Source organism: Eucyclogobius newberryi, unplaced genomic scaffold (assembly GCF_026437365.1).
Source record: "Eucyclogobius newberryi isolate DKJ021-1_F unplaced genomic scaffold, fEucNew1.0.hap1 SCAF_10, whole genome shotgun sequence".
Taxonomy (NCBI): Eukaryota; Metazoa; Chordata; class Actinopteri; order Gobiiformes; family Gobiidae; genus Eucyclogobius; species Eucyclogobius newberryi.
Window position 1 is genome coordinate 1252522 of NW_027315724.1, and position 18994 is coordinate 1271515.

General features: G+C 46.4%; 1 protein-coding gene across 1 annotated transcript in view; it reads right to left on the bottom strand.

Moving 5' to 3' along the window:
- LOC140372227 (mitogen-activated protein kinase kinase kinase kinase 5-like) overlaps positions 1-18994 on the bottom strand; it is a 121842-nt gene that overhangs the window by 14951 nt on the left and 87897 nt on the right. The window contains exon 25 of the mRNA XM_072459466.1: positions 18384-18484. Coding sequence (XP_072315567.1) covers positions 18384-18484 — 101 coding nt within the window. The remainder of the gene's footprint in view (positions 1-18383; positions 18485-18994) is intronic.

Genomic DNA, 18994 nt, shown 5'->3' on the forward strand with positions numbered 1-18994 from the left:
GTTTGTGTGTCGTTAGTGGGTCGTTTGTGGGTCGTTTGTGGGTCGTTTGTAGGCCGTTTGTGGGCCGTTTGTGGGTCGTTTGTGGGCCGTTTGTAGGCCGTTTGTGGGCCGTTTGTGGGTCGTTTTTGGGCCGTTTGTGGGCCGTTTGTGGGTCGTTTGTGGGTCGTTTGAGGGCCGTTTGAGGGCCGTTTGTGGGTCGTTTGTGGGTCGTTTGTGGGTCGTTTGTAGGCCGTTTGTGGGTCGTTTGTGGGCCGTTTGTAGGCCGTTTGTGGGCCGTTTTTGGGCCGTTTGTGGGCCGTTTGTGTGTCGTTTGTGGGTCGTTTGTGGGCCGTTTGTGTGTCGTTTGTGGGTCGTTTGTGTGTCGTTTGTGGGTCGTTTGTGTGTCGTTAGTGGGTCGTTTGTGGGTCGTTTGTGGGTCGTTTGTGGGTCGTTTGTAGGCCGTTTGTGGGTCGTTTGTGGGCCGTTTGTAGGCCGTTTGTGGGCCGTTTGTAGGCCGTTTGTGGGCCGTTTGTGGGTCGTTTGTGTGTCATTTGTGGGTCGTTTGTGGGTCGTTTGTGGGTCGTTTGTGTGTTGTTTGTGGGTCGTTTGTGGGTCGTTTGTAGGCCGTTTGTGGGCCGTTTGTGGGTCGTTTGTGGGCCGTTTGTAGGCCGTTTGTGGGCCGTTTGTGGGTCGTTTTTGGGCCGTTTGTGGGCCGTTTGTGGGTCGTTTGTGGGTCGTTTGCGGGCCGTTTGAGGGCCGTTTGTGGGTCGTTTGTGGGCCGTTTGTAGGCCGTTTGTGGGCCGTTTTTGGGCCGTTTGTGGGCCGTTTGTGGGTCGTTTGTGGGTCGTTTGTGGGTCGTTTGTGGGTCGTTTGTGGGCCGTTTGTGGGTCGTTTGTGGGTCGTTTGTGGGTCGTTTGTGTGTCGTTTGTGGGTCGTTTGTGGGGCGTTTGTGGGTCGTTTGTGTGTCGTTTGTGGGTCGTTTGTGGGTCGTTTGTGGGCCGTTTGTGGGTCGTTTGTGGGTCGTTTGTGTGTCGTTTGTGGGTCGTTTGTGGGCCGTTTGTGTGTCGTTTGTGGGTCGTTTGTGTGTCGTTTGTGTGTCGTTAGTGGGTCGTTTGTGGGTCGTTTGTGGGCCGTTTGTGTGTCGTTTGTGGGCCGTTTGTGGGTCGTTTGTGTGTCGTTTGTGGGTCGTTTGTGTGTCGTTAGTGGGTCGTTTGTGGGTCGTTTGTGGGTCGTTTGTGGGCCGTTTGTAGGCCGTTTGTGGGCCGTTTGTAGGCCGTTTGTGGGCCGTTTGTGGGTCGTTTGTGTGTCGTTTGTGGGTCGTTTGTGGGTCGTTTGTGGGTCGTTTGTGTGTCGTTTGTTGGTCGTTTGTGGGTCGTTTGTAGGCCGTTTGTGGGTCGTTTGTGGGCCGTTTGTAGGCCGTTTGTGGGCCGTTTGTGGGTCGTTTGTGGGCCGTTTGTAGGCCGTTTGTGGGCCGTTTGTGGGTCGTTTTTGGGCCGTTTGTGGGCCGTTTGTGGGTTGTTTGTGGGTCGTTTGCGGGCCGTTTGAGGGCCGTTTGTGGGTCGTTTGTGGGCCGTTTGTAGGCCGTTTGTGGGCCGTTTTTGGGCCGTTTGTGGGCCGTTTGTGGGTCGTTTGTGGGTCGTTTGTGGGTCGTTTGTGGGTCGTTTGTGGGCCGTTTGTGGGTCGTTTGTGGGTCGTTTGTGTGTCGTTTATGGGTCGTTTGTGTGTCGTTTGTGGGTCGTTTGTGGGGCGTTTGTGGGTCGTTTGTGTGTCGTTTGTGGGTCGTTTGTGGGCCGTTTGTGGGTCGTTTGTGGGTCGTTTGTGTGTCGTTTGTGGGTCGTTTGTGGGCCGTTTGTGTGTCGTTTGTGGGTCGTTTGTGTGTCGTTTATGGGTCGTTTGTGTGTCGTTAGTGGGTTGTTTGTGGGTCGTTTGTGGGCCGTTTGTGTGTCGTTTGTGGGTCGTTTGTGGGTCGTTTGTGGGTCGTTTGTGTGTCGTTTGTGGGCCGTTTGTGGGTCGTTTGTGGGTCGTTTGTAGGCCGTTTGTGGGTCGTTTGTGTGTCGTTTGTGGGTCGTTTGTGGGCCGTTTGTGGGTTGTTTGTGGAGCTTATGGAGATCCAACATCAAATTGTTGTGTGATTTTGTCCTATAATTGAGGAGTATAAACGATAGTTCACATTCAGAGTAGAAATAGTCTTTATGAGGCACAGTCCAGTCGGTCCTTCCCTTATTTTGGTCTCAGGGACATGATGTCCTCTTTCACACTCAGAGGAAGGAGTTTTTCAAGATCACAGTTAAAAGTTTCCAAAAAGAGTAATTCTGTTTTTTTCAGAGCTTTATAACACTCTGAGGTGTGTCTTTAGAGCTTTATACACTCTGAGGTGTGTCTTTAGATTTTTATACACTCTGAGGTGTGTCTTTAGAGCTTTATACACTCTGAGGTGAGTCTTTAGAGCTTCATACACTCTGAGGTGTGTCTTTAGAGCTTTATACCACTCTGAGGTGTGTCTTTAGAGCTTTATACACTCTGAGGTGTGTCTTTAGAGCTTTATACACTCTGAGGTGAGTCTTTAGAGCTTTATACCACTCTGAGGTGTGTCTTTAGAGCTTTATACACTCTGAGGTGTGTCTTTAGAGCTTTATACACTCTGAGGTGTGTCTTTAGAGCTTTATACACTCTGAGGTGAGTCTTTAGAGCTTTATACCACTCTAAGGTGTGTCTTTAGAGCTTTATACACTCTGAGGTGTGTCTTTAGAGCTTTATACACTCTGAGGTGAGTCTTTAGAGCTTTATACCACTCTGAGGTGTGTCTTTAGAGCTTTATACACTCTGAGGTGTGTCTTTAGAGCTTTATACACTCTGAGGTGTGTCTTTAGAGCTTTATACACTCTGAGGTGAGTCTTTAGAGCTTTATACACTCTGAGGTGAGTCTTTAGAGCTTTATACACTCTGAGGTGAGTCTTTAGAGCTTTATACACTCTGAGGTGTGTCTTTAGAGCGTTATACACTCTGAGGTGAGTCTTTAGAGCTTTATACCACTCTGAGGTGTGTCTTCAGAGCTTTAAACACTCTGAGGTGTGTCTTTAGAGCTTTATACCACTCTAAGGTGTGTCTTTAGAGCTTTATACACTCTAAGGTGTGTCTTTAGAGCTTTATACACTCTGAGGTGAGTCTTTAGAGCTTTATACCACTCTGAGGTGTGTCTTTAGAGCTTTATACACTCTGAGGTGTGTCTTTAGAGCTTTATACACTCTGAGGTGTGTCTTTAGAGCTTCATACACTCTGAGGTGAGTCTTTAGAGCTTTAAACACTCTGAGGTTAGTCTTTAGAGCTTTATACCACTCTGAGGTGTGTCTTTAGAGCTTTATAACACTCTGAGGTGTGTCTTTAGAGCTTTATAACACTCTGAGGTGTGTCTTTAGAGCTTTATACACTCTGAGGTGAGTCTTTAGAGCTTCATACACTCTGAGGTGTGTCTCTAGAGCTTTAAACACTCTGAGGTGAGTCTTTAGAGCTTTATACCACTCTGAGGTGAGTCTTTAGAGCTTTATACACTCTGAGGTGTGTCTCTAGAGCTTTAAAAACTCTGAGGTGTGTCTCTAGAGCTTTAAACACTCTGAGGTGTGTCTTTAGAGCTTTAAACACTCTGAGGTGAGTCTTTAGAGCTTTATACCACTCTGAGGTGTGTCTTTAGAGCTTTATACACTCTGAGGTGTGTCTTTAGAGCTTTATACACTCTGAGGTGTGTCTTTAGAGCTTTATAACACTCTGAGGTGTGTCTTTAGAGCTTTATACACTCTGAGGTGTGTCTCTAGAGCTTTAAACACTCTGAGGTGTGTCTTTAGAGCTTTATACACTCTGAGGTGTGTCCTTAGAGCTTTATACTACTCTGAGGTGTGTCTTTAGAGCTTTATACCGCTCTGAGGTGTGTCTTTAGAGCTTTATACACTCTGAGGTGTGTCTTCAGAGCTTTATACACTCTGAGGTGTGTCTCTAGAGCTTTAAACACTCTGAGGTGTGTCTTTAGAGCTTTATACCACTCTGAGGTGTGTCTTTAGAGCTTTATACACTCTGAGGTGAGTCTTTAGAGCTTTATACACTCTGAGGTGTGTCTTTAGAGCTTTATACCACTCTGAGGTGTGTCTTTAGAGCTTTATACACTCTGAGGTGTGTCTTCAGAGCTTTATACACTCTGAGGTGTGTCTCTAGAGCTTTAAACACTCTGAGGTGTGTCTTTAGAGCTTTATACCACTCTGAGGTGTGTCTTTAGAGCTTTATACACTCTGAGGTGAGTCTTTAGAGCTTTATACACTCTGAGGTGTGTCTTTAGAGCTTTATACCACTCTGAGGTGTGTCTTTAGAGCTTTATACCACTCTGAGGTGTGTCTTCAGAGCTTTAAACACTCTGAGGTGTGTCTTTAGAGCTTTATACCACTCTAAGGTGTGTCTTTAGAGCTTTATACACTCTAAGGTGTGTCTTTAGAGCTTTATACACTCTGAGGTGAGTCTTTAGAGCTTTATACCACTCTGAGGTGTGTCTTTAGAGCTTTATACACTCTGAGGTGTGTCTTTAGAGCTTTATACACTCTGAGGTGTGTCTTTAGAGCTTCATACACTCTGAGGTGAGTCTTTAGAGCTTTAAACACTCTGAGGTTAGTCTTTAGAGCTTTATACCACTCTGAGGTGTGTCTTTAGAGCTTTATAACACTCTGAGGTGTGTCTTTAGAGCTTTATACACTCTGAGGTGTGTCTTTAGAGCTTTATAACACTCTGAGGTGTGTCTTTAGAGCTTTATACACTCTGAGGTGAGTCTTTAGAGCTTCATACACTCTGAGGTGTGTCTCTAGAGCTTTAAACACTCTGAGGTGAGTCTTGAGAGCTTTATACCACTCTGAGGTGAGTCTTTAGAGCTTTATACACTCTGAGGTGTGTCTCTAGAGCTTTAAAAACTCTGAGGTGTGTCTCTAGAGCTTTAAACACTCTGAGGTGTGTCTTTAGAGCTTTAAACACTCTGAGGTGAGTCTTTAGAGCTTTATACCACTCTGAGGTGTGTCTTTAGAGCTTTATACACTCTGAGGTGTGTCTTTAGAGCTTTATACACTCTGAGGTGTGTCTTTAGAGCTTTATAACACTCTGAGGTGTGTCTTTAGAGCTTTATACACTCTGAGGTGTGTCTCTAGAGCTTTAAACACTCTGAGGTGTGTCTTTAGAGCTTTATACACTCTGAGGTGTGTCCTTAGAGCTTTATACTACTCTGAGGTGTGTCTTTAGAGCTTTATACCGCTCTGAGGTGTGTCTTTAGAGCTTTATACACTCTGAGGTGTGTCTTCAGAGCTTTATACACTCTGAGGTGTGTCTCTAGAGCTTTAAACACTCTGAGGTGTGTCTTTAGAGCTTTATACCACTCTGAGGTGTGTCTTTAGAGCTTTATACACTCTGAGGTGAGTCTTTAGAGCTTTATACACTCTGAGGTGTGTCTTTAGAGCTTTATACCACTCTGAGGTGTGTCTTTAGAGCTTTATACACTCTGAGGTGTGTCTTCAGAGCTTTATACACTCTGAGGTGTGTCTCTAGAGCTTTAAACACTCTGAGGTGTGTCTTTAGAGCTTTATACCACTCTGAGGTGTGTCTTTAGAGCTTTATACACTCTGAGGTGAGTCTTTAGAGCTTTATACACTCTGAGGTGTGTCTTTAGAGCTTTATACCACTCTGAGGTGTGTCTTTAGAGCTTTATACCGCTCTGAGGTGAGTCTTTAGAGCTTTATACCACTCTGAGGTGTGTCTTTAGAGCTTTATACCACTCTGAGGTGTGTCTTCAGAGCTTTAAACACTCTGAGGTGTGTCTTTAGAGCTTTATACCACTCTAAGGTGTGTCTTTAGAGCTTTATACACTCTAAGGTGTGTCTTTAGAGCTTTATACACTCTGAGGTGAGTCTTTAGAGCTTTATACCACTCTGAGGTGTGTCTTTAGAGCTTTATACACTCTGAGGTGTGTCTTTAGAGCTTTATACACTCTGAGGTGTGTCTTTAGAGCTTCATACACTCTGAGGTGAGTCTTTAGAGCTTTAAACACTCTGAGGTTAGTCTTTAGAGCTTTATACCACTCTGAGGTGTGTCTTTAGAGCTTTATAACACTCTGAGGTGTGTCTTTAGAGCTTTATAACACTCTGAGGTGTGTCTTTAGAGCTTTATACACTCTGAGGTGAGTCTTTAGAGCTTCATACACTCTGAGGTGTGTCTCTAGAGCTTTAAACACTCTGAGGTGAGTCTTTAGAGCTTTATACCACTCTGAGGTGAGTCTTTAGAGCTTTATACACTCTGAGGTGTGTCTCTAGAGCTTTAAAAACTCTGAGGTGTGTCTCTAGAGCTTTAAACACTCTGAGGTGTGTCTTTAGAGCTTTAAACACTCTGAGGTGAGTCTTTAGAGCTTTATACCACTCTGAGGTGTGTCTTTAGAGCTTTATACACTCTGAGGTGTGTCTTTAGAGCTTTATACACTCTGAGGTGTGTCTTTAGAGCTTTATAACACTCTGAGGTGTGTCTTTAGAGCTTTATACACTCTGAGGTGTGTCTCTAGAGCTTTAAACACTCTGAGGTGTGTCTTTAGAGCTTTATACACTCTGAGGTGTGTCCTTAGAGCTTTATACTACTCTGAGGTGTGTCTTTAGAGCTTTATACCGCTCTGAGGTGTGTCTTTAGAGCTTTATACACTCTGAGGTGTGTCTTCAGAGCTTTATACACTCTGAGGTGTGTCTCTAGAGCTTTAAACACTCTGAGGTGTGTCTTTAGAGCTTTATACCACTCTGAGGTGTGTCTTTAGAGCTTTATACACTCTGAGGTGAGTCTTTAGAGCTTTATACCACTCTAAGGTGTGTCTTTAGAGCTTTATACACTCTAAGGTGTGTCTTTAGAGCTTTATACACTCTGAGGTGAGTCTTTAGAGCTTTATACCACTCTGAGGTGTGTCTTTAGAGCTTTATACCACTCTAAGGTGTGTCTTTAGAGCTTTATACACTCTAAGGTGTGTCTTTAGAGCTTTATACACTCTGAGGTGAGTCTTTAGAGCTTTATACCACTCTGAGGTGTGTCTTTAGAGCTTTATACACTCTGAGGTGTGTCTTTAGAGCTTTATACACTCTGAGGTGTGTCTTTAGAGCTTCATACACTCTGAGGTGAGTCTTTAGAGCTTTAAACACTCTGAGGTTAGTCTTTAGAGCTTTATACCACTCTGAGGTGTGTCTTTAGAGCTTTATAACACTCTGAGGTGTGTCTTTAGAGCTTTATAACACTCTGAGGTGTGTCTTTAGAGCTTTATACACTCTGAGGTGAGTCTTTAGAGCTTCATACACTCTGAGGTGTGTCTCTAGAGCTTTAAACACTCTGAGGTGAGTCTTTAGAGCTTTATACCACTCTGAGGTGAGTCTTTAGAGCTTTATACACTCTGAGGTGTGTCTCTAGAGCTTTAAAAACTCTGAGGTGTGTCTCTAGAGCTTTAAACACTCTGAGGTGTGTCTTTAGAGCTTTAAACACTCTGAGGTGAGTCTTTAGAGCTTTATACCACTCTGAGGTGTGTCTTTAGAGCTTTATACACTCTGAGGTGTGTCTTTAGAGCTTTATACACTCTGAGGTGTGTCTTTAGAGCTTTATAACACTCTGAGGTGTGTCTTTAGAGCTTTATACACTCTGAGGTGTGTCTCTAGAGCTTTAAACACTCTGAGGTGTGTCTTTAGAGCTTTATACACTCTGAGGTGTGTCCTTAGAGCTTTATACTACTCTGAGGTGTGTCTTTAGAGCTTTATACCGCTCTGAGGTGTGTCTTTAGAGCTTTATACACTCTGAGGTGTGTCTTCAGAGCTTTATACACTCTGAGGTGTGTCTCTAGAGCTTTAAACACTCTGAGGTGTGTCTTTAGAGCTTTATACCACTCTGAGGTGTGTCTTTAGAGCTTTATACACTCTGAGGTGAGTCTTTAGAGCTTTATACACTCTGAGGTGTGTCTTTAGAGCTTTATACCACTCTGAGGTGTGTCTTTAGAGCTTTATACACTCTGAGGTGTGTCTTCAGAGCTTTATACACTCTGAGGTGTGTCTCTAGAGCTTTAAACACTCTGAGGTGTGTCTTTAGAGCTTTATACCACTCTGAGGTGTGTCTTTAGAGCTTTATACACTCTGAGGTGAGTCTTTAGAGCTTTATACACTCTGAGGTGTGTCTTTAGAGCTTTATACCACTCTGAGGTGTGTCTTTAGAGCTTTATACCACTCTGAGGTGTGTCTTCAGAGCTTTAAACACTCTGAGGTGTGTCTTTAGAGCTTTATACCACTCTAAGGTGTGTCTTTAGAGCTTTATACACTCTAAGGTGTGTCTTTAGAGCTTTATACACTCTGAGGTGAGTCTTTAGAGCTTTATACCACTCTGAGGTGTGTCTTTAGAGCTTTATACACTCTGAGGTGTGTCTTTAGAGCTTTATACACTCTGAGGTGTGTCTTTAGAGCTTCATACACTCTGAGGTGAGTCTTTAGAGCTTTAAACACTCTGAGGTTAGTCTTTAGAGCTTTATACCACTCTGAGGTGTGTCTTTAGAGCTTTATAACACTCTGAGGTGTGTCTTTAGAGCTTTATACACTCTGAGGTGTGTCTTTAGAGCTTTATAACACTCTGAGGTGTGTCTTTAGAGCTTTATACACTCTGAGGTGAGTCTTTAGAGCTTCATACACTCTGAGGTGTGTCTCTAGAGCTTTAAACACTCTGAGGTGAGTCTTTAGAGCTTTATACCACTCTGAGGTGAGTCTTTAGAGCTTTATACACTCTGAGGTGTGTCTCTAGAGCTTTAAAAACTCTGAGGTGTGTCTCTAGAGCTTTAAACACTCTGAGGTGTGTCTTTAGAGCTTTAAACACTCTGAGGTGAGTCTTTAGAGCTTTATACCACTCTGAGGTGTGTCTTTAGAGCTTTATACACTCTGAGGTGTGTCTTTAGAGCTTTATACACTCTGAGGTGTGTCTTTAGAGCTTTATAACACTCTGAGGTGTGTCTTTAGAGCTTTATACACTCTGAGGTGTGTCTCTAGAGCTTTAAACACTCTGAGGTGTGTCTTTAGAGCTTTATACACTCTGAGGTGTGTCCTTAGAGCTTTATACTACTCTGAGGTGTGTCTTTAGAGCTTTATACCGCTCTGAGGTGTGTCTTTAGAGCTTTATACACTCTGAGGTGTGTCTTCAGAGCTTTATACACTCTGAGGTGTGTCTCTAGAGCTTTAAACACTCTGAGGTGTGTCTTTAGAGCTTTATACCACTCTGAGGTGTGTCTTTAGAGCTTTATACACTCTGAGGTGAGTCTTTAGAGCTTTATACACTCTGAGGTGTGTCTTTAGAGCTTTATACCACTCTGAGGTGTGTCTTTAGAGCTTTATACACTCTGAGGTGTGTCTTCAGAGCTTTATACACTCTGAGGTGTGTCTCTAGAGCTTTAAACACTCTGAGGTGTGTCTTTAGAGCTTTATACCACTCTGAGGTGTGTCTTTAGAGCTTTATACACTCTGAGGTGAGTCTTTAGAGCTTTATACACTCTGAGGTGTGTCTTTAGAGCTTTATACCACTCTGAGGTGTGTCTTTAGAGCTTTATACCGCTCTGAGGTGAGTCTTTAGAGCTTTATACCACTCTGAGGTGTGTCTTTAGAGCTTTATACCACTCTGAGGTGTGTCTTCAGAGCTTTAAACACTCTGAGGTGTGTCTTTAGAGCGTTATACCACTCTGAGGTGTGTCTTTAGAGCTTTATACACTCTGAGGTGAGTCTTTAGAGCTTTATACACTCTGAGGTGAGTCTTTAGAGCTTTATACCACTCTGAGGTGTGTCTTCAGAGCTTTAAACACTCTGAGGTGTGTCTTTAGAGCTTTATATGCTCTGAGGTGTGTCTTTAGAGCTTTATACACTCTGAGGTGTGTCTTTAGAGCTTTATACACTCTGAGGTGAGTCTTTAGAGCTTTATACACTCTGAGGTGAGTCTTTAGAGCTTTATACACTCTGAGGTGTGTCTTTAGAGCTTTATACACTCTGAGGTGTGTCTTTAGAGCTTTATACACTCTGAGGTGAGTCTTTAGAGCTTTATACACTCTGAGGTGAGTCTTTAGAGCTTTATACACTCTGAGGTGAGTCTTTAGAGCTTTATACACTCTGAGGTGTGTCTTTAGAGCTTTATACACTCTGAGGTGAGTCTTTAGAGCTTTATACCACTCTGAGGTGTGTCTTCAGAGCTTTAAACACTCTGAGGTGTGTCTTTAGAGCTTTATACCACTCTAAGGTGTGTCTTTAGAGCTTTATACACTCTGAGGTGTGTCTTTAGAGCTTTATACACTCTGAGGTGAGTCTTTAGAGCTTTATACCACTCTGAGGTGTGTCTTTAGAGCTTTATACACTCTGAGGTGTGTCTTTAGAGCTTTATACACTCTGAGGTGTGTCTTTAGAGCTTCATACACTCTGAGGTGAGTCTTTAGAGCTTTAAACACTCTGAGGTTAGTCTTTAGAGCTTTATACCACTCTGAGGTGTGTCTTTAGAGCTTTATAACACTCTGAGGTGTGTCTTTAGAGCTTTATACACTCTGAGGTGTGTCTTTAGAGCTTTATAACACTCTGAGGTGTGTCTTTAGAGCTTTATACACTCTGAGGTGAGTCTTTAGAGCTTCATACACTCTGAGGTGTGTCTCTAGAGCTTTAAACACTCTGAGGTGAGTCTTTAGAGCTTTATACCACTCTGAGGTGAGTCTTTAGAGCTTTATACACTCTGAGGTGTGTCTTTAGAGCTTTATACACTCTGAGGTGTGTCTTTAGAGCTTTATACACTCTGAAGTGTGTCTTTAGAGCTTTATAACACTCTGAGGTGTGTCTTTAGAGCTTTATACACTCTGAGGTGTGTCTCTAGAGCTTTAAACACTCTGAGGTGTGTCCTTAGAGCTTTATACTACTCTGAGGTGTGTCTTTAGAGCTTTATACCGCTCTGAGGTGTGTCTTTAGAGCTTTATACACTCTGAGGTGTGTCTTCAGAGCTTTATACACTCTGAGGTGTGTCTCTAGAGCTTTAAACACTCTGAGGTGTGTCTTTAGAGCTTTATACCACTCTGAGGTGTGTCTTTAGAGCTTTATACACTCTGAGGTGAGTCTTTAGAGCTTTATACACTCTGAGGTGTGTCTTTAGAGCTTTATACCACTCTGAGGTGTGTCTTTAGAGCTTTATACCGCTCTGAGGTGAGTCTTTAGAGCTTTATACCACTCTGAGGTGTGTCTTTAGAGCTTTATACCGCTCTGAGGTGTGTCTTTAGAGCTTTATACCACTCTGAGGTGTGTCTTCAGAGCTTTAAACACTCTGAGGTGTGTCTTTAGAGCGTTATACCACTCTGAGGTGTGTCTTTAGAGCTTTATACACTCTGAGGTGAGTCTTTAGAGCTTTATACCACTCTGAGGTGTGTCTTCAGAGCTTTAAACACTCTGAGGTGTGTCTTTAGAGCGTTATACCACTCTGAGGTGTGTCTTTAGAGCTTTATACACTCTGAGGTGAGTCTTTAGAGCTTTATACCACTCTGAGGTGTGTCTCTAGAGCTTTAAACACTCTGAGGTGTGTCTTTAGAGCTTTATACACTCTGAGGTGTGTCTCTAGAGCTTTCAACACTCTGAGGTGTGTCTCTAGAGCTTTATACCACTCTAAGGTGTGTCGTTAGAGCTTTATACACTCTGAGGTGAGTCTTTAGAGCTTTAAACACTCTGAGGTGAGTCTTTAGAGCTTTATACCACTCTGAGGTGTGTCGTTAGAGCTTTATACACTCTGAGGTGAGTCTTTAGAGCTTTAAACACTCTGAGGTGAGTCTTTAGAGCTTTATACCACTCTGAGGTGTGTCTTCAGAGCTTTATACCACTCTGAGGTGAGTCTTTAGAGCTTTATACCACTCTGAGGTGTGTCTTTAGAGCTTTATACACTCTGAGGTGTGTCTTTAGAGGTTTATACCACTCCAACAATTTTCATATTTCTTGCAGATCTTTTAGCTTTTTCTCTTTTTTCCGGAGGCTACGTCTATAACTTGTCCTCTCAACACTGCTTTGGAAGCGTCCCAAAGGAGGCGGAGACATTTCCTCAGCATCATTTTCCTCCAGATAAGTCTTAATGTTGTTGGACATTTTGTCCTTAAACAAAGGCTCATGAAACTCGACATTGTTTTTACATCTTTCCTCCAAATCGACACAAATGTAGAGCATGAACACTGAGGTCTATTGTGACTAAATCTGCTTCAGTGATTTTAGATCTATCTTTAGTGAGAACAAAAAAGTTATCTATTCTGGAATAGATTGTATGTGGATTAGAAAAGTGGGCGTGTCCTCGGGATCATTTCCCTCCAAATGTCAATCAATCCTAAACCTCATTCACTACGTCACAAACCTCGTGATCGTATTCTGCGCTGCCATGTTGTTTCCGTCCTTTGCACTGAGCGTGGGAAGTGATCTCAAACAAGGCCCCAGTATTTTCACAACTCCTTGGATGAGCTACACAAAGGTCGATATTTAGATCAATCAACTCAGATCCATATTTGATTCTTAAATCACCGACTCTTTCACACGTCTCGTACAAAGGCTCCACGCCTGAATAAAACTGATTCATGTTCATGTTAAGTAATGTTAATTCTAGCTTTCTGTATCCGCTTCTTCTTCTTCTTCTTCTTCTTCTTCTTCTTCTTCTTCTTCTTCTTCTTCTTCTTCTTCTTCTTCTTCTTCTTCTTCTTCTTCTTCTTCTTCTTCTTCTTCTTCTTCTTCTTCTTCTTCTTCTTCTTCTTCTTCTTCTTCTTCTTCTTCTTCTTCTTCTTCTTCTTCTTCTTCTTCTTCTCCTTCTTCTTCTTCTCCTTCTCCTCCTCCCACAGGCCTCAGGTCAGGACCACGTGATCTGGACTCCAAATCCAGGGTCTTATTTTTCATATTGTTGTTCTCTGACTCCAGCGCCTCCATCTGGCCCACAGCGCCTCCATCTGGCCCACAGCGCCTCCATCTGGGCCACAGCGCCTCCATGTGGCCCACAGCGCCTCCATCTGGGCCACAGCGCCTCCATCTAGCCCACAGCGCCTCCATCTGGGCCACAGCGCCTCCATCTGGGCCACAGCGCCTCCATCTGGGCCACAGCGCCTCCATCTGGCCCACAGCGCCTCCATCTGGGCCACAGCGCCTCCATCTAGCCCACAGCGCCTCCATATGGCCCACAGCGCCTCCATCTGGCCCACAGCGCCTCCATCTGGCCCACAGCGCCTCCATCTGGCCCACAGCGCCTCCATCTGGCCCACAGCGCCTCCATCTGGCCCACAGCGCCTCCATCTGGCCCACAGCGCCTCCATCTGGCCCACAGCGCCTCCATCTGGCCCACACGCCTCCATCTGGCCCACAGCGCCTCCATCTGGCCCACAGCGCCTCCATCTGGCCCACAGCGCCTCCATCTGGGCCACAGCGCCTCCATGTGGCCCACAGCGCCTCCATCTGGCCCACAGCGCCTCCATCTGTGCCACAGCGCCTCCATATGGCCCACAGCGCCTCCATCTGGGCCACAGCGCCTCCATATGGCCCACAGCGCCTCCATCTGGCCCACAGCGCCTCCATCTGGCCCACAGCGCCTCCATATGGCCCACAGCGCCTCCATCTGGGCCACAGCGCCTCCATCTGGCCCACAGAGCCTCCATATGGCCCACAGCGCCTCCATCTGGGCCACAGCGCCTCCATATGGCCCACAGCGCCTCCATCTGGCCCACAGCGCCTCCATCTGGCCCACAGCGCCTCCATCTGGCCCACAGCGCCTCCATCTGGGCCACAGCGCCTCCATATGGCCCACAGCGCCTCCATCTGGCCCACAGCGCCTCCATGTGGCCCACAGCGCCTCCATCTGGCCCACAGCGCCTCCATCTGGGCCACAGCGCCTCCATATGGCCCACAGCGCCTCCATCTGGCCCACAGCGCCTCCATCTGGCCCACAGCGCCTCCATCTGGCCCACAGCGCCTCCATCTGGCCCACAGCGCCTCCATCTGGCCCACAGCGCCTCCATCTGGCCCACAGCGCCTCCATCTGGCCCACAGCGCCTCCATCTGGCCCACAGCGCCTCCATCTGGCCCACACGCCTCCATCTGGCCCACAGCGCCTCCATCTGGCCCACAGCGCCTCCATCTGGCCCACAGCGCCTCCATCTGGGCCACAGCGCCTCCATGTGGCCCACAGCGCCTCCATCTGGCCCACAGCGCCTCCATCTGTGCCACAGCGCCTCCATATGGCCCACAGCGCCTCCATCTGGGCCACAGCGCCTCCATATGGCCCACAGCGCCTCCATCTGGCCCACAGCGCCTCCATCTGGCCCACAGCGCCTCCATATGGCCCACAGCGCCTCCATCTGGGCCACAGCGCCTCCATCTGGCCCACAGCGCCTCCATCTGGCCCACAGCGCCTCCATCTGGCCCACAGCGCCTCCATCTGGCCCACAGCGCCTCCATCTGGCCCACAGCGCCTCCATCTGGCCCACAGCGCCTCCATCTGGCCCACAGCGCCTCCATCTGGCCCACACGCCTCCATCTGGCCCACAGCGCCTCCATCTGGCCCACAGCGCCTCCATCTGGCCCACAGCGCCTCCATCTGGGCCACAGCGCCTCCATGTGGCCCACAGCGCCTCCATCTGGCCCACAGCGCCTCCATCTGTGCCACAGCGCCTCCATATGGCCCACAGCGCCTCCATCTGGGCCACAGCGCCTCCATATGGCCCACAGCGCCTCCATCTGGCCCACAGCGCCTCCATCTGGCCCACAGCGCCTCCATATGGCCCACAGCGCCTCCATCTGGGCCACAGCGCCTCCATCTGGCCCACAGAGCCTCCATATGGCCCACAGCGCCTCCATCTGGGCCACAGCGCCTCCATATGGCCCACAGCGCCTCCATCTGGCCCACAGCGCCTCCATCTGGCCCACAGCGCCTCCATCTGGCCCACAGCGCCTCCATCTGGGCCACAGCGCCTCCATATGGCCCACAGCGCCTCCATCTGGCCCACAGCGCCTCCATGTGGCCCACAGCGCCTCCATCTGGCCCACAGCGCCTCCATCTGGGCCACAGCGCCTCCATATGGCCCACAGCGCCTCCATCTGGGCCACAGCGCCTCCATATGGCCCACAGCGCCTCCATCTGGCCCACAGCGCCTCCATCTGGCCCACAGCGCCTCCATATGGCCCACAGCGCCTCCATCTGGGCCACAGCGCCTCCATGTGGCCTACAGCGCCTCCATCTGGCCCACAGCGCCTCCATATGGCCCACAGCGCCTCCATCTGGCCCACAGCGCCTCCATCTGGCCCACAGAGCCTCCATATGGCCCACAGCGCCTCCATCTGGGCCACAGCGCCTCCATATGGCCCACAGCGCCTCCATCTGGCCCACAGCGCCTCCATCTGGCCCACAGCGCCTCCATCTGGCCCACAGCGCCTCCATATGGCCCACAGCGCCTCCATCTGGCCCACAGCGCCTCCATCTGGCCCACAGAGCCTCCATATGGCCCACAGCGCCTCCATCTGGGCCACAGCGCCTCCATATGGCCCACAGCGCCTCCATCTGGCCCACAGCGCCTCCATCTGGCCCACAGCGCCTCCATCTGGCCCACAGCGCCTCCATCTCAGCCCTTACTGTCTCTCAGAAACTCGATGGTATGCTACACAAATTACGTTCTCTCCTCTTTCCAACACACAGAAGACGTGAGAGTCTCTATCCGGACTGGCGGCGAGGGAGCGCGGCTCTCAGGTTTGTTAGCCATATTAGCCTCGTTATGCTGGGTGTTGGGTAATCAGCTTTGTTTGTTTTGGTCCCGTGGCGCAACCGGACTTGTGTCTTCCTTGTTCTTTGGGATTAAGTGGGTCAAAGGATGATTTTAAAACCACGTTTTGCAGCAGCGGTTTGAGGTGCGTCAACTCAGTGCATCACCATGACCGGAAGTCCCCAAACCAGACATTTCCATACCTAATGTGATGAATTTTCTTCAAAAGATTGATCCAATGTCTGGATACAAAATGAATGTTCAAAAAACTGATCTTCTCTCTTACTGGCAACGCCCTTTGACCTTAAAAAAGACCAACCTATTCAAATGGCAAGCTCAGGTTTCTCTTTCTGTTCCAGACTCTCCCGATTTCCCCAGCCGGCTGTTTGATGAGTGGAATAAAGCAATCTCTAGATTTGTATGGCAAGAAAGTAAGCCTCGAATCCACGTTAAAACTCTCAATTATTAAAACAAAAGAAGGATGTTGGGGTTTACCTTGTCTGAAATCATTTTATTTCATCTTAAGAGCATTGCTGTGCTGGTGTGAAAGAATATAACGCTCAATGGAAAAATATTGGGATTAATGTTTTCTCCTTACTGATGACAAACAGTTGAGCCATTTGGATGACACCGAGAATCCCTGGGTCAAATCTGTGCTTACAACATGGAAGGAGCTGATCAAAGCTGTTAAAATCTTAGAACCGACATGAGATTCAAGGTCTGGATTACAAAATGCATAACGTTTTTTCTCCAAATTGTAAAAGATAATCACACGAAAAGCTTTGAAATGTTGAAAAAAATCCTTTGGTTTGGAGAAACAAGACTTTTATAGATTTTTACAAATAAGGAGTTATTATGACCAAAATATTGCAAGGTAATGACCATTATAACGCTCTGACTGTTTGTTCTTTTATCAAGGCTTATAAATGAAGACTTTCAAGGGGAATAATATCTAAATGACATCAATGCATTGCTAAATTGGACAGCTCCTCAAAGACAAGGTCATCTCACTTTAACAGGAGTGGACATCACATGTTTGGAGGGAATTTTGTTGGAAAAATGTTTCACGTTTTACCAAAGTGCTCATTATTCACAAGGAACTGCTAGCTGTTGGAAAACTGTGGCAGACAGAAGGCAAATCACTATCACATGTGTTTGGGACGGTCCTGTCACTTCAAAATGTTGAACTGCCTTTTTCCTCTGCAATTCTCGAGATCGTCCGTTTCATCCATCATGATGTTTACCTGGCTCATCAAATTTCCCGTCGCGGCTCGGTTCTCCATCTCGTTAGTCTTTGAGTTGAATAATTGCATTCCATCGAGCGCTGCATCAATCTTTGTGTCCACTTTACGTGATCCGTGATCTCCCGCAGAGCCGCCATGACGGCTGGATCCATCCCGCTCCTGTTCTGTTCTGGAGCAGCACTCCAAACTGAGCCGGAGCTGGAGTTTCACCCGTGGGTCTGGGCGGAGTCAGCCATATCTGCTAGCTTAGCTGCGGCAGTATTGGCCTGACGCTTAGTGCTGGTCCTCTTGCACCATCCGCCCGGCATGATTAGAATTTGTCTGGTCCCACACCGAAATGAGTTGGTGAATGGGTCGTTTAAACTGATACTTTACTAAGATTTAGCCGTTGCCTTACGAAGCAGTCTGACTTAACCAACCATCTTAGCGACAAAACCAGCGCTGTTCACGATCTTGTAGAAAGGCTCAATGCTAAAAGAGAACTATTCATTAAAAGTTGTTCAAATCATGTGCATAGGTCTCAGGGTGTGGTCATAATGAACTCATAAAGAACAGCATGTTTAAAAACACAAAAATCCTTTTAGATTTGGCAAACATTGTCGGATTTAGAAGGACCAATGAGGCGTTTGATTAGTTTGATTAGTTTGATTAGTTTGATTAGTTTGATTAGGTTGATTAGTTTGATTAGGTTGATTAGTTTGATTAGTTTGATTAGGTTGATTAGTTTGATTAGGTTGATTAGGTTGATTAGTTTGATTAGGTTGATTAGGTTGATTAGGTTGACATATTGATATGTAAATCTTGCTTCTATCTTTAAAATTGGGATGGAATTTGACACCTGCCGTTTTTCTTCTTTTTCTGTAAAACTATTTTTTTATTGAAAGAATAAACACAGACCAATCAAAACGTGTGTAAATCTAGATACAGTCGAGTAACATAGTCAACAACAGCCACGGCAGGGAGAAGAAAAAGAAAAAAGAGGAGAAAAAAAAAGGAAAAGAGAGAGGGAAAAGTGCGGAGTGGGCGGTACCAGAGAAAATAATAGTGTGTATTGTTTGAGACTGTTTTTAGAATAATGCACAAGGTTAAAGCACCTGATCCATAATGTGAGTCCCATTTCGTCCAGAGACTGTAGACACGCCCCCCTCTTCTCTGTGCGCAGAGACTGTAGACACGCCCCCCTCTTCTCTGTGCGCAGAGACTGTAGACACGCCCCCCTCTTCTCTGTGCGCAGAGACTGTAGACACGCCCCCCTCTTCTCTGTGCGCAGAGACTGTAGACACGCCCCCCTCTTCTCTGTGCGCAGAGACTGTAGACACGCCCCCCTCATGACAAACTGCTGTGACTCTTACATTAGAAGAACTTCTTACCTTGATGAGCATGAACTTGAGCATGGGCTCGTACCACTGCAGCAGCATCACACTGGTGTCCAGAGCGCAGCACAGGAACACACAACCGTTCTGCAGGCTCCCTGTGCAACACAACACAACATGAACACATCACAACACACAACACAACATGAATACAACACAACATGAATACAACACAACACACAACACAACATGAATACAACACAACATGAATACAACACAACACACAACACAACATGAATACAACACAACATGAATACAACACAACACACAACACAACATGAATACAACACAACATAACATTAATACAACACAACACACAACACAACATGAATACAACACAACACAACATGAATACAACACAACATGAATACAACACAACATAACATGAATACAACACAACACACAACACAACATTAATACAACACAACACAACATGAATACAACACAACATGAATACAACACAACACAACATGAATACAACACAACACAACATGAATACAACACAACATGAATACAACACAACACAACATGAATACAACACAACACAACATGAATACAACACAACACAACATGAATACAACACAACATGAATACAACACAACACAACA